Source organism: Macrobrachium nipponense, chromosome 2 (genome assembly GCF_015104395.2).
Source record: "Macrobrachium nipponense isolate FS-2020 chromosome 2, ASM1510439v2, whole genome shotgun sequence".
NCBI classification, from domain to species: Eukaryota; Metazoa; Arthropoda; class Malacostraca; order Decapoda; family Palaemonidae; genus Macrobrachium; species Macrobrachium nipponense.
Genome location: NC_087201.1, coordinates 106,412,524 through 106,427,433, shown reverse-complemented (window position 1 = coordinate 106,427,433; position 14,910 = coordinate 106,412,524). Strand labels below are relative to the sequence as shown.

The following is a 14,910-nucleotide window of genomic DNA, read 5'->3' as shown; positions in this document are numbered from 1 at the left end:
TATCAGCAATATTAGCAGAGTTAGTGAAGGAGAGAGAAAGTGTTGCTTAAGAAGGAGCACTCCGACTCACCTGACGCAGTGCCCCAGGCTACAATCTTTGAGCAAAGGGTTCTTCACTTATAATTAAATTATGATAGATTACATAGTTTTGGTTTATTAATACCCAAAAAGGAACATAAAATTCATAATAATCATGATTTATTGACACGGTCTCTGTGAAAATACAAAGAAAACTTTGAACGTCCGTATATAAATTAGAGAGACAATGTAGAACAATCAAATGGAGCTCTTTTATCTGATTTTTGTTTCATTTTTTTTCTTACATTTTTTTCTGATTTATAGGTTTAATTTTTTTACCATAATGAAAAAATTTATATCTAGCATAAAAAAAAAAACTTTTAGAAAAAAAAAATACTCCCATTTGATTGGAGGTCTACATCAGCTATATACATGGTAGTAATCCCAGGTCTTAATATTAAGTATCAAGGTGTGGCGGGATCACAAGCTCAAAACACAAGCAGGCAAAATCCCCCCACATAAACTTAACCAATCCAGCTGCCAAACTCACCCTCAGTCACACTTTCCTCTTTACACTATGGAATACACGCAGGACAATTGATCTACCTACATACAGAAAAAAAGAAAAACACAGACACACATACTCAACCAACTGCAGATACTCAGGGCTATGCTGTGCTGTCCGCTGGTTGAGGTCCTTGAGACACTAACAACAACAAAGACAACAACCAAGAACCACAACCCCACAACTCAACAACAACACAACCAAGGACCACAACCCCACACCCAAGGACCATGTCTCAACAACACAGCAAACCAATAAGGAACACAACCACAACTCAACAACAAACAAGGAATACAACCACAACAAAAGACCACTGCACAAACAAATCACTAACACAAAAAATGACAACACAAAAAGGCAACACACACCCACTAACACCACCAAGGAATCACAACAGCTCACCAACAACAACCCTCAACAACTCACAACCACAACAGCCTCCAACAACAACAACAACCTTCAACCACAACAACTCACATATAACCCAACAGGAACTCACAAGCACAACAAATTCAACAGCACAGGCACAACAACTCTAAAGCAAACAATATCAACTTAACAACAACCAAACAACAAAGCAATAAAACACAAAACATAACTGACTTTCAATGCCTTCAATAGACTGCTGCTGACACTACTGATCCTCACAGGCTCACACCCAAGACTGACGAAATACTGCTTCAAAACTCTGATCCCAACAACTAACACCAACAGTAACAGCAGACAACCCAGAACTCACCAACAGCCAATTTAATCATTAACTATCCATCCACCAATTACGCTCTCTCTCTCTCTCTCTTGTCAAATGCAACTCCCATAACTCCTCCATAAAGGAAGGAGATAGAATTTGAAAAATGACTAATTTCGGGATAAATCACACTGGCGTCATAAAACCGAAGGTCAGAGGTGAAACTCATATGCGGTTTGGAGATGTCCCAAGTCCCCTTATTAAGTGGTATGAATGTCTAAGTCCTGTCCCTGAAAAATGGCATTAGCCGGCTGGCCCCCAAATTGGTGGTTTTTCTCTTATCGGCAATTCCCTGTTAGAATGGAACCCCTGCCAATAACCAGGTACTGCCTGTATATATAACATATTCTTTTTCTTTTTCCTGGGGTCACATACAAATATGAAATCTTTATATAAGCAAAATAACTTATATCACACATACCGAAACTATCCTGTTGGCAATTACAGGCATGAAAGACATGGATGGAAAAGAGGGATAAGCCTGGGCTGATGAATCAAGAGCAGATCTCTTTGGTGGCCCTGGATGTGGCTGAAGACTACTGACAGGTAATTCCTGTCCCCTAATAGCTGCTCCACATAAAACGTATCTGAAAAACATTTCACAATTAGAAAAGTAACTGATGTAAAATACAATACAAAGCTTATTCTTCACAGTAACCACTAGCAAACCTCCATTCAGTATGTACAATAAAATCCACTCTTAAATTACTGAACAAATTTTGTCAAGTTCCAAAGGTAAGTATAATCATTTATGCTATTAATTACTTGTTTTTATTACATACTCTATTTATTCATATGTTCTTATACTATACCATATACTTCCATGTATAAGATGATCTTTAAATCCTAAAATTCACCTTAAAAGACAGGGGTCATCTTATAATGCAATTCTAAAAATCACACCTAGAATCATTCTAATATGTGCATTGGTAGGGTAGCCTCAGCCTCGGTGCGTTAACCACCAACATACATGAAGATTCACCTTATGAAATAAACTGATAATAAAGCTAATAAAACCATTTTTACCTTATATATTACTGGCATATCTTCACAGCAAATAGCTTATTTGAGGAAAAATTCTATATCAACGGACCAATTTTTATCTATGAGATCCCAGCTGAGAAATTTTAAGCACGAATTACGATTGTGCTCACAGCAACTTTTTCTTTTGGTAACCTTTCAGAAATTTCAATGAGTGTAATTATGGCAGTAATAACATTAACATAATATTAATTTCTCATTAAAAGTTTCTCATAAATATCACAATTTTCAACACATATGCCACCATCATAGGGATCCCAGTATGGTTCTAGTGAGCTGACGTCAGCTTTTGTCGTTGCTTCATACAAATAATCTTCAGTAATATCAGTGGTATTTTTAAAATGATTTTATGACACTATTTTCACAGTCCCCATGTTTTTACGACAAAATTGCAGCAAACACCAAGTGAGGCAGCACGCAAAGCTATTTGTAACTATTTAGAATAATTCAATCATATGAAAGATAATTGTGTACGATAATTATAATTTATTATTGTATTGTTATTAGCGGTTGTCTGAGAATGGCGATGAAATGTAAACAAAACAATGGTTTCCCTTTTAGGCAATGTATATATATGGTTTCCCTTTTAGGCAATGTATATATATGAAAAACATGATACAGAATCAGTTTTGTTAAACATAGCTTTGATAACCTAAAAAAAGGAATGTATCTCTGAATTAAATTCCACTCGGCAACTAAAGACAGTGACAATATTGGTAAAACGAGATCAGCTGATTATTTCAAGACTGTAAACAAAACCAGAATGCAAATGGTGCATCATCACTCTGTTTATATACATATTGTAATACAATAATACATGCAATATGATTAGATACAGTAAAACAAGTTTATTAAAATTATCATTATTCTCAATAGTAAAACTATTATTCAAATTTTGCAACTAACCAAGGCAATGGTCTCTCTCTCCATTTCATCAACTGTTTTTAGAATTCTGATTGAAAAGATTGTAAATCTGTATTGACATAAACAACTGAATTAAGAAAATGCTGATCGCTGACGTCGTTTACCATAACTAACGAGGATTTATTAAGAGCTCCGTTAAAATTGTTAAGTTGCTAAACCCTGTTGATTCTCAACGGTGGCTTCCATAAGTAAAAATAAAATACATTTTTGTTCATCCCTCATGAAACAGAGATCTCAAGAATGAATAGTAATAAATTAAAGCTCCAGGTTATAGCCGAAGCTGAATAAAAAGAATAACAGCCAGACGAAAATGATGTTCGGAACTGGAGAAATCACACCTAATGCTTCTACAATGAAGTAATATGTGGATGTTTTCAACCAAAACTTTGTTAATTTACGAGAAAAGGTATCTCTGAATTATATCTCTTCTAACAACTAAAAGCAATGAAGATATGACGATGTTTAGATTCTGTATTACAGTAAGAATATGATAATAGTAACATTATTATGAATATATTTGTAATGTTTAATTTTTGCAAATAGTAATCACTTTCCTCCAAAATAAATTTAGGTTTTGTAAATTAGAAGTTGCTTTATACTACTACAGATATAAGATCATTCATGAAAATTTGCCATGATTTTTTACCTCGTCTTATCTAAAGGTTGCCGTATACATAGAAATATATGGTATGATTTTCCTTTATGGAATTGGTGGTCCAGATCTTCATCTCTGGACATCTATTGTCCAAGAGTTTTCATGCTAAAAGTGAGACTCAGTAAGATATGCAAAATATAGGAAAATTAATGCTCACCTTAATATCTGCAAAGCGATGAGATATACATTTTGGCGGATCTCATAATCAACTTCTTGTGGCAATGAGTCTCTTTGTAAAAGTGTTGAAATGAGACTCAAGCCTCCACACAATAAAAACTCTTCACAGAAGTGGGCATTGCCATTCACAGTGCCATCTGATGCAATGGGCATTATTTTTCCAGACAGAACCTAGTGGATAAAAACCAAGACTTATTACTCTATAATCTAGGCTTACAAACTATAATATTCAGCCTTGCTTGACAAAAATTAAAAAAAACAATGCCAAACAGTTTAAAGAATCAAATCACCATGTCCTAAAGTACCTTAATCCTAATGCAATTGCTACAATATGGTATACAGTATCCCTAAGTAAGGCAATCACCCTGTGACACCCACTTCTATGTAGCCAGAGGTCAACCTCACTAAAATTTTAAAACTGCAACATATACACATTCTAATTTGACATACATCATTATTTTGAAAAGATAATATATCTCAATGTACAAAATGGCAACATAAAACCAATACCTCAAGATTATACAATAATCTAAAAGGAGTAATATCAGGTGCATTTGGATCCAGTAGAGATCGCAAGACTTCTTTGCCTGATTCTCGGTCTTTTTCTTTGTCTCGAATTTTGTCTTTTTTGGCAGGTGACCCATAAGGTGTTGTTCTTGGACTAGCATCTGAACTGGTTCCAGCAGTACAGATAGAATCAAATTTGTTGGAAACAGTTGGATCAGTAGGAATTAGGTACAGAACATGGCGTACTGCTTCTACAATCCTATTAAAAGAAAATGGAGTAAAATATTACTTGAAAATGTAACATTAACTTATCATTCTATAATGTATCTTGGTTGAAAAAAAAATTAAGGTTCTTCCAATTTTTTTATTCTAAAAATTATCTTAACTACTAATCATAAAATAGTTTTTATTTTTCATCTTGGTTAACTCTCATTAAAGTTATCAATGGCAATAAAATTAACATAAATGCAATACAGTATAGAGAGAGAATATCATATGAATATTTGATAAATGGTTTCATCACATTGGATTGAGGATTACTTAGTCAAGGCCCTCCCATTTCAATCGTTTAAATTAGATGAGATAGAAAATGTCTAGTATTTTCCTCTTCTCTATTTTACTACCCCCCCCCCTTCCCCTAGCTGTGATTCATGACAGCAGACTAATATCTAGGTATGTAATTCACTACTTGGGTCAACTGCAGCATACTAGATTTCAATGAATACACCCATTTGTCCCTCGTCATCTGGTTTGAGAATTGGAAATAGTTACTGAAGATAAGTCTGGCAAAGAAAGTAATACAAAGTCATAAAACAGAATGTTTATTACTAATAATACACAATTAATGTAATACATTTTCATTGTGAGGTAATTTTGGAAATTTAATTTTGAGAGAAAAATAAGTGTATATTTTACTAAAAATTCACAAAATTATTAGGTAATTTTTTACCTATTACTTCACTGTCTCTACCAAATATTTGTGTTCCAGTATTCATACTGAAACTTTTTGACAAAAAACAATTAAATCATTTATACTAAAGTGTTTGTTTTTTAATAGCTTGTCTTCTTACATAGGTGTTTCTTATCTTCATCAGTTTGCTCAGCCCTTTAGATTACTTATTGATAAACTGACTCATCATATAAGCTCCAACCCATCACTTATGACACTGCTGTATCATTGTCAGTAATTTTTAACTTGTAATTTTTCACCTTCAAGTTTAATTTTCTTCATATTTTCTGAAATGTCAAATTTCCACTGCCTGATGAAAGCCTCCCATTAATGATGAATATCTGGATTTGTTACTGTCGCAATCTAGACATCTAGTTATATTTGGAGGGGAATTCTATAGTGCTACCACTGGAAAACCATGATAATATATATATATATATATATATATATATATATATATATAATTATATATTAATATATATATATATATATATATATATATATATATTGCTTTCCAATTATTTTTATGCTGATTAATAAAAAATAAAAATATCTAATTTAAATTTAAAAAAATTCATTTAAATAAAAAAAATTCTGATTTTTAATTTTTTTTTTAAATAAAAAAAATCACCAACCCTGGCTGGGAGTAATGATGGAACACCAATCTCCTGTCTCTGACATTTTTATTCATTATTGATCTCATGATCTCACAGTGATGCCTGATATCTTTATGAGTTTTTCTTAAGTTATTTAGGTCAAAAGGTGGTAAAACCAGTGGAGGGGAGGAATCATCTTAAGAGAGGGAAGATGATGGTAATCCCAGAATACCTGGATAACCAGAAGTTCTTTCTCTCCTAATCTTCCCATTACCTCAAGTGCTTTTGAAAATGAATTCCCTTTTAGAGCTCAGAGCTTCTTCTTACCTCTTTCCCCCAAGTTTGTTCTTTTGCATGACCTACAGATTACATTTCTTTGAAAGGAAGAATGTTCTCTCCCAGGAAGTGGAAAGGTATACATACAAGGCATTCTTTGAGTCATTCATCTGATATGAAGTTAGAGAGGTGTGTTTTTGTTGTCTCTTGTGCTAAGCAATTGAAACTAAGGGAGAGCCCCATTGTCATTACATTACCAATGTTTTTCAACAAAACATTGGCCCATATGGTTAGTATGTGCAAAGAATAAAAATCTAAGAACTGCCCAGTAATAAAACAGTTCTTATGAATTGCATGGAAAGTCAGCAGCAGTTACCATATTTATTGATATATAAGATCCTTGGGCATATGGGACACCTCAATTTCAGAAGGAAATTTCAAGAAAAAAACTGTTTTAACATGTAAGCACCATATGTATTATAAAAATACAGTATGCAGCTATAGTATGGCAGAAAAAATTGGTCAAAACATGCAACTAGGCCAGCATGAAATATTTTATATGTATCCTGTAACTTACAAGAAAAAACAAATGCAGATCAGATATAGTAGTAAGTTTTTTGAGAGCTTAAATTTGCGAACAAAATAAAAACAAAAAACAAATTGTTGGTTAATTGTAAGTAATTTACCATACATATTTCATACAATTTCCTATTACAGAAATTTACAGAATAAGCCTCCAGTTTGCCAATCTCACCTCTATTAGTCCAAATCCCTTATGTTTTACATAGAATTTCAAATTACTCACTGAAAACAATTAGCTACATTGAATGCACATGCAAGTTAGCTATCAAGTATACTCGAAAGCTACAGATAAAGAAGCAAGCAGATCCCCTGACCACACAAATCTAAGGGCCTAATGGAAAAACTAAATGCCTCTTTAATAAGAGGCCTAAGCTGATTAGCCCTTAAACGCCAAGCCGGTATTTCTGAAAGTGTCTCCCGTATGCCAGCGGCATTCGGGAGTGAGCCCCGAAGCGGAAAAATTTTTTTATAAAAAAATCACAGCACACATAGTTTTCAAGATTAAGAGTTAGCTTTTGGTCCTTTTTTTGTCATTGCCTGAAGTTTAGTATCCAACCATCAGAAATGAAAAAAAATATCATTATCATAAATAAATATTGGGATATATGACAGCGCAAAAAAAAATTTCATATATTATTCTATACAAATCGTGCTGTGAGCAAAACGGTTAAAGCTAAAGAGTTAATTATCTTTTTCGTTGTATTGTACACTAAATTGCGATGATTTTGGTATATAACAAATTGTAAAATGATCAAAGCAACACAGAGAAAATATTATCACAATATGATGCATGAATTCGTAAAGCGCGGATGTAAAAAAAAGGTGGTTTTAAAAAATTTGCCATAAATCAAAATATTGTGCTAGAGACTTCCCATTTGTTGCAAAATGAAGGTCATTGATTTAATATTACTAGAATGTAAGTGTTGTAGCTTACAATTGCAGTTTTTTATTATTTTGGTCAAGTTATAGTTGACCGAAGGTAGAATTTTTTCTTTTTATCATGATTTATATGAAAATGTTTCAAAACTGATAAAAGCTACAACCATGGGATATATTTGTCGTATTCTACATGAAATTGTGCACATTTTCATATATAAAACTTTACGTAACGGCCGATATAAAACGGTGCAAACATTACGACAATCAGACGAAAGAATTTCTGATTTTTTCGGCAGTTACCGGGCAGACATAAGGAAAAAGTTTTTTTTTTTTTAAATTCACCATAAATAGAAATATTGTGCTAGAGACTTCCCATTTGTTGCAAAATGAAGGTAAATGATTGAGTATTACTAGAATATAAGAGTTTTAGCTCACAATTGAGTTTTTTTACCATTTTGATCGAGTCAAAGTTGACCGAAGGACGAAATTTCGACACTTATTATTTATATGAAAAAATTTCAAAACTGATAAAAGCTACAACCATGTGTTGTATTTTTTGTATTCTACATGAAATTGCACACATTTTCATATATAAAACTTTATGTAATGGCTAATATAAAACGGTGCAAATATTACGACAATCGGATGAAAGAATCTCTTATTTTTTTGGGCAGTTACCGTGCGGACATAGGAAAAAGTTTTTTTCATAAATTCACCATAAATCGGAATATTGTGCTAGAGACTTCCAATTTATTGCAAAATGAAGTTAAACGATTGAATTTTACTAGAATGTAAGTGTTTTAGCTAACAATTGCGTTTTTCGACCATTTTGGTCAAGTCAAAGTTGACCAAAGATTGAAATTTTGGCACTTATTGTTGTTTATATGAAAATATTTCAAAACTAATAAAAGCTATAACCATGGGTTGTTTTTTGTTGTATTCTACATGAAATTGCACACATTTTCATATATTAAATTTTATGTAACGGCTAATATAAAAGGTGCAAACATTACGACAATTTGACGAAAAAATTTCTGATTTTTTCGGAAGAGTTACACGCGGCGTAAGGAAATTTTTTTTTTTTTTCAAAAATTCACCATAGATAGAGATATTGTACTAGAGACTTCCAATTTGTTGCAAAATGAAGTTAAATGATTGAATATTACTAGAATGTAAGAGTTTTAGCTTACAATTGCATTTTTTTACCATTTCAGTTGAGTCAAAGTTGACCGAAGGCTAAATTTTGGCACTTATTATTTATATGAAAATATTTCAAAACTGATAAAAGCTACAACCATGGGTTGTTTTAAGTTGTATTCTACATGAAATTGCGCATATTTTCGTATATAAAACTTATGTAACAGCTAATATAAAATGGTGCAAACATTACGACAATCGGACGAAAAAATGTCTGATTTTTTCGGCAGAGTTACCGCATGTACGTAAGGAAAATATTTTTTAAAAAATTCACCATAAATCAAAATATTGTGCTAGAGACTTCCAATTTATTGAATATTACTAGATATAAGAGTTTTAGCTTACAATTGCATTTTTTGACCATTTCGGTAGTCAAATTTGACCAAAGGTTAAAATTTTGGCACATCGTTGCTTATATGAAAATATTTCAAAACTGATAAAAGCTACAACCATGGGTTGCTTTTTGTTGTATTCTACATGAAATTGTGCACATTTTCATATATAAAACTCTATATAACCGCTAATATAAAATGGTGGAAAAATTATATCAAAATAGGTGGAAAAATTATGTCAAAGTAACGAAATAATTTCTGAGATGCCTCGATGATACTTTTTAGCGCTAGAAGAAAGAAATTCGAGCACGCGTGCCTGGGTAACGCTTGTAAACAAAACAACAGATTGATCCGTGAACTCCCAGCATCCCTCAAGGTGCGTGATTCAAAACTTTTTGCCAAGTAGGCCTATAACTATTTTTCCTCAAATTTTTTAAAAACTTTTTTGTGTCGACGTTTCATACGTCAATTAAGCACCCAACAGACAATTTTCGTCGACGTTTAATACGTCCAATAGGCGTTTAAGGGTTAACATCACAATCCCACTTTACTAACATGAGCAACAGATCAAAGCCTAACTGCATAGATGCTGACCTAAAAGAGGACACTTCTGAGCTTCAACTGCTTCTCATGTTTGCACAAATTCTATTACATCCTTGTCGGCATGCCTTTCTCTACAGTACAATCAGAGGGCTCTTAATGGGCATAGTAAGAGCTCTGGTTTCTCTCCTGAAGTGGTAGGTATCTCTTTCCTAAAGATCAGCAGGTTCTACCATCACAGATAATTTCCTTACCCCAACTTTTCCCAGTAAAAGTCTATCCTCAAATATCAGTGTTGTTTAACAACTGTGTAAGGACCCCTTCTATCTTAGGGCTAACAGAATAACTTTTGAAACTGTGCACTCGAGATCAGAAGGCTATGACAAAAATCCTAGATGTGACTATCTCAAAGACTTGGGCAAATAGGTAGCACCTCTAAAATTTTTGAAAGGATCTGGGAACCATTCCTATTGAAATCAGTACAGCGTAGCTAATGAAGTACAGTGGTCCCCCTGCATTTGCAGGGGATGGCATAGATAGCAGACACCCATCCCCCCAAATGTTTAGAATCCACAAATAGTTGGAACCCCTATAAAAACACTGAAAACGGCCTATTTTGGTAGTTAAACTCAAGAAAAACACAAAAAATTTGTATACCTGGTTTTATTAATAGTTTTATCACAAAAAGTGTATTTTATGATGGAAATGATTTTAAAAACAATGAATTTCTGGATATTTTTCATAGAAAAATACCACGAATAGGCCAATTTCCAGAGAATAACGGGTGAATATGGTCCAGAGGTAAATCTGTCAATCTGTGAGTCCGCAAATCTCGAGAACTCGAATACTGTAGTAAGACATAGCCTTACTGAGAAGGTTCCAAACTAACATGACAAATTTTTTTATTTCTAATTTGTATTTTTCATAGCTAACAAACCCTAACAAACCTGAGGTCTTAACAGTATGATAAATCTTCTGGTGCCAAGCTGAAACTGGTTAAAAACAATCTAAAATTGTAAATGCAAGGAATCTGTGGTATCTGGCATCCGATACATAGTTGAGGTGGAAGCGAGTCAAAGACCAAGCTTGAAGCTAGTGACGCATCAGTCTTTCTTCCAACCCCGGATGAAACATAAGAGGGGTGGCTAGACGTGGGCAGTCAATGTTAAGACCTCAGGTTTGTTAGCTATGAAAAATATAAGTTAATTAAAAATCTGTCACTTGTTCATACACGGAACAAACCTTTGGTCTTCGCAATACGATACACTTACACTTGGAGGGATGTATAAGAATTCTGAACTGACTGAAGGTTCAGTACACCAGATCATTCTTCTTAGAAATGAAAATTCTAAAGAAGAATATCTAAGTTTTTGAGATGTTAGATATGTGGATATCTAACACTCAGTCCACTAGGTTCAAATACAATGAAAATTTCCAGATTCATTGCATATACGGAAGTCAAAAAGAACTATATGTGTTTAAGCAACAAACCATGTTAGCAACAAGAAACAGGATTGTCACTACTCCTCACTCCCCTTACTGGAGAGAGTTGAAGCTACTGAGAAGCAGATTTGTACGTTATATTGAACATAAAAAGTGCAGTTACAGTTTGGCTGTAACGCTAATCTGAATCAAGCTAGTTCCAGCGTATTATGTGTTTATTCTTCAAACCACCCATAGGTAAAGGAGAAAGGGAAGAGAAAAGTGACCAGTCATCTTGCTCATTCCCTACCTTAGGCAAGGTAGAAACTGTCCTGCCAGGGGCATTGGATGAGTTACTCTTGTTGAAGAGTCACCACTGTACCCAAGGAAAAAGTGTCCAAGAATCTGTGGGCAATATCCTTTAGGTAGGGGAAAGTGAAAGTTGTTTAACGCAGCCAGGAAACAGCATTCAAAATCCTATGAACAGATAAGTTCTTCTTAAATGTCAGGGAGGAACTTACTCCTCTAAAGTCATGTGCTTCTGCATACACAAAATTGGTGACAAGAGGGGCAAGCTTGCCTAATCCCCTCGTGTAGTTAAACGAAAGAGTATTCTGGGACACCTCTTTCTTGGCCTGGCCTGTGTTAACATAAAGTCTACAACATCTAAGCTATAGGTGACAGGTCCTTTAGATTACAACACACTGCTCTGATAGGTTAAAGCAGAAACTCTTCAAGGTTGCTGATAACAAACTCCACACCATAAGGCACAGAAAAGGAGGCAAATCTGTCTTTGTAAACTGTGGGAATCTGGGTCTTAGCCATGAATTCCAGGGCAAATTCAAATGCTACTGACCCCAATACCTTGTGAGTTTATGACATAAGCAACTATGGAGCTCTCCAACTCTTCCAAGAAAGTAAGTTTCCTGTAAGACGATTAACGCAAGGGCTTGGAGGAGCTCAAGTGAGACTACTCTGTACCAGAGTAAGGTCCCATGCAGGAGGTCTGAGTTTCCTAGGTAAATAAGACTGCTCAAAGCTCTTGAACCACATAGAGAACTTCCAGGGCGTAGTAATGTCTACATCTTTCAGATTTCAGATGAACTAATCATAAGTCTGCCCTGCAGCCCACTCCCAGTATAAACAAATAAAATTTCCTCTGTTCTGAAAAAGATCCAGAAGATCTTTATCTGCTGAACAAAAACTCTGAGTAGAGAAAAAGTCCTTTGATGACACCAATCACAGGAGACAGCTCATCTTATATATAGCCAGCGATCCTCTGAAGTAGCCCTGCATCTGAGTTGCTGCTCAGCAAGAAAGATCTATCGCTTGAAAGAGATACTGGACAGACTCCAGACACAAAGAGATAGAGATCCTACTGATTGATGGTTATCTCTCCACACACGAGACTGGCAGAGAAGGTTGTGCTAAGGTGGAATCTCTCTCGGTCACTCAGCTTGGGGCCACAAGGAGCTACTATGGTCATCCTAAGACTTTGGAACCCATTACTCTGTTTAGGACATGACAGAACAGGCACAACAGAGGACATGCATAACATCCCAGATTGTTCCCAGTACACAGAAGGGAGTCCTCCGCCCTAGTGAACAGATCTGGGACCATGAATAGTGGACCTCTAGCTTCCTGTTAAACTGTGTTGCAAAGAGGTCTAACATGGGTCTTCTCCAAGTAGACAGAGGAGACTATAGGATAACCCAAGGGGATGTCCTATAATAATATGCTCTACTAAACAGATACATTTTAAATATCCTACTTTCAACTTGACCACTATCAAAGGAATTGCACTGTAGACAAAGGAGATGTCCTATGAGGTGATTCCCTATGATGACATAAGTTCAGTATGCTACTCATCAGAGATGTCCAATGATGATAGGACATGTGACTTCACGAAACTCTACATTTATACCTTATTATTAATTAATTATAATAATCAACAGTACTCTGGTAATGAAAGCTAGTTACAGTACTTACTTTGGCTCATCTAGCTGTGCCAACTGATACAGCATAGCAAATACATCTCTCCCTTGACTTGCCATGACAACACCAGGGAGCTGCTTTTCCTGTTCAAGGTTATACTGACTACCATGACCATCACCAACAGCAGCTGCAGCACCAGCTCCCCCACTAAGTCGAGAAGCACCTCCTGAAGCTCCACTCCCGCTAGCACCATCTGAGCTTGAGGCTTCTGGAGTGTCAGTGTAGCTTGCTGTGCCAGGAAGTTCATCCCAATTGTCACTAACCTGAACAACCATAGAGAAAAGTAACAACAAATCAAGCCCTAAAAATTGCTTTCATGACATTTAACAAGGAAATGTTTCATTACAAGTATAAATAATGCTGGTCATATAGATCAAAATGTTACTTTCATTTACAAAATTACACAAAGGGATAATCATCAGAAAAAATTTGCTTGATTTAACAAACTTGCCTCTTTTAACTGTGCAGTACCAGTTAAGTTTATTTTAGCCAGAACACATGTGTTTGAGAAGATTCCCAGGTGGTGAAGTAAGCGATTATCCTGTTCAGCACCATTGACTAAAGCTCCATTACATCCCTCTCCAAATGTTAGAGTTTGAACTTGGTCAATGGATACACGTGCATGACTGGCAATTTTCCCTCTTACCAAACCAATTCGCTCGTTACTATGGCACTGTAAAATAGATAGAAGAGAACACTTTAACATCATATTAAGTCCATTAACATAAGGTAAATTTAGACAAGTTAGTTTCTTTTATACAAGTTTGTAAAATGCAAAAACTTCTAAAGTGCAAGGCAGGCTCAGAATTATGAAATGTACCTTAATAAGAAAACATGTTTGTATCATGAAAACCATCTCCAAAAAGGACAAAAAACTAAATACATATATGCAAGCCATCTTCAAAGCTGTGTCACTGTAGTTACAAAATATTTCAGCTAGGTAGGTGACAGCACATTAGCCAAACTGCATTGACATTAAGAAACTTCATTGAAGTTGTCATTTTGTACTTATAGGAATTTATCATTGTTATCAATATTAGTTTCTATTTTCCTACACCCATGACATATTGGTGTAACTTCGGGTATACAAGCTAATTATAATTTTACAAATTGGGCAAATAATGGGCAAGACTGCATTATGTCAGCCTTGCATGTTTATTCCCAAAAGCTAAGGGGTAGCTTACCTTAATGCCTCTCCAACTAGTACTTCAACTATAGCATCTCCCTCTACTAAGCCCTTCTTACTTTTCTTCACTTTATCAAGTTCCCTACTCCTCTGCCTTCTCTTGACTTTCAACCCCTGAACCCCTCTGTACTCCTTCATCTTATGACATCCTTACCACAGCCCAAACTATCTCAATCTTGCCTTTATCATATCACTAATCCTCACCACTGTGCAAAAGGAGTCTCCAGGAAGGAACTGCCAAGGAGCCTTGTTGTCACCTCTCCTGAGCTTGCTGACACAAGAGTCTCATGAATAAAGTCTCACTATTTGCCCATGTACCCT

The 14,910-nt window shown here is 34.9% G+C and overlaps 1 protein-coding gene across 2 annotated transcripts in view; it reads right to left on the bottom strand.

The window, feature by feature from the left end:
• Nucleotides 1-14,910, bottom strand: part of LOC135220891 (ubiquitin carboxyl-terminal hydrolase 24-like) — a 394,433-nt gene that overhangs the window by 228,916 nt on the left and 150,607 nt on the right. For both annotated transcript variants that reach the window (XM_064258501.1, XM_064258502.1), the window contains exons 11-15: nucleotides 13,855-14,076; nucleotides 13,398-13,666; nucleotides 4,639-4,894; nucleotides 4,109-4,299; nucleotides 1,753-1,918 (exon numbers count right to left, since the gene is read on the bottom strand). In XM_064258501.1, the coding sequence (XP_064114571.1) occupies nucleotides 1,753-1,918; nucleotides 4,109-4,299; nucleotides 4,639-4,894; nucleotides 13,398-13,666; nucleotides 13,855-14,076 (1,104 nt within the window). The remainder of the gene's footprint in view (nucleotides 1-1,752; nucleotides 1,919-4,108; nucleotides 4,300-4,638; nucleotides 4,895-13,397; nucleotides 13,667-13,854; nucleotides 14,077-14,910) is intronic.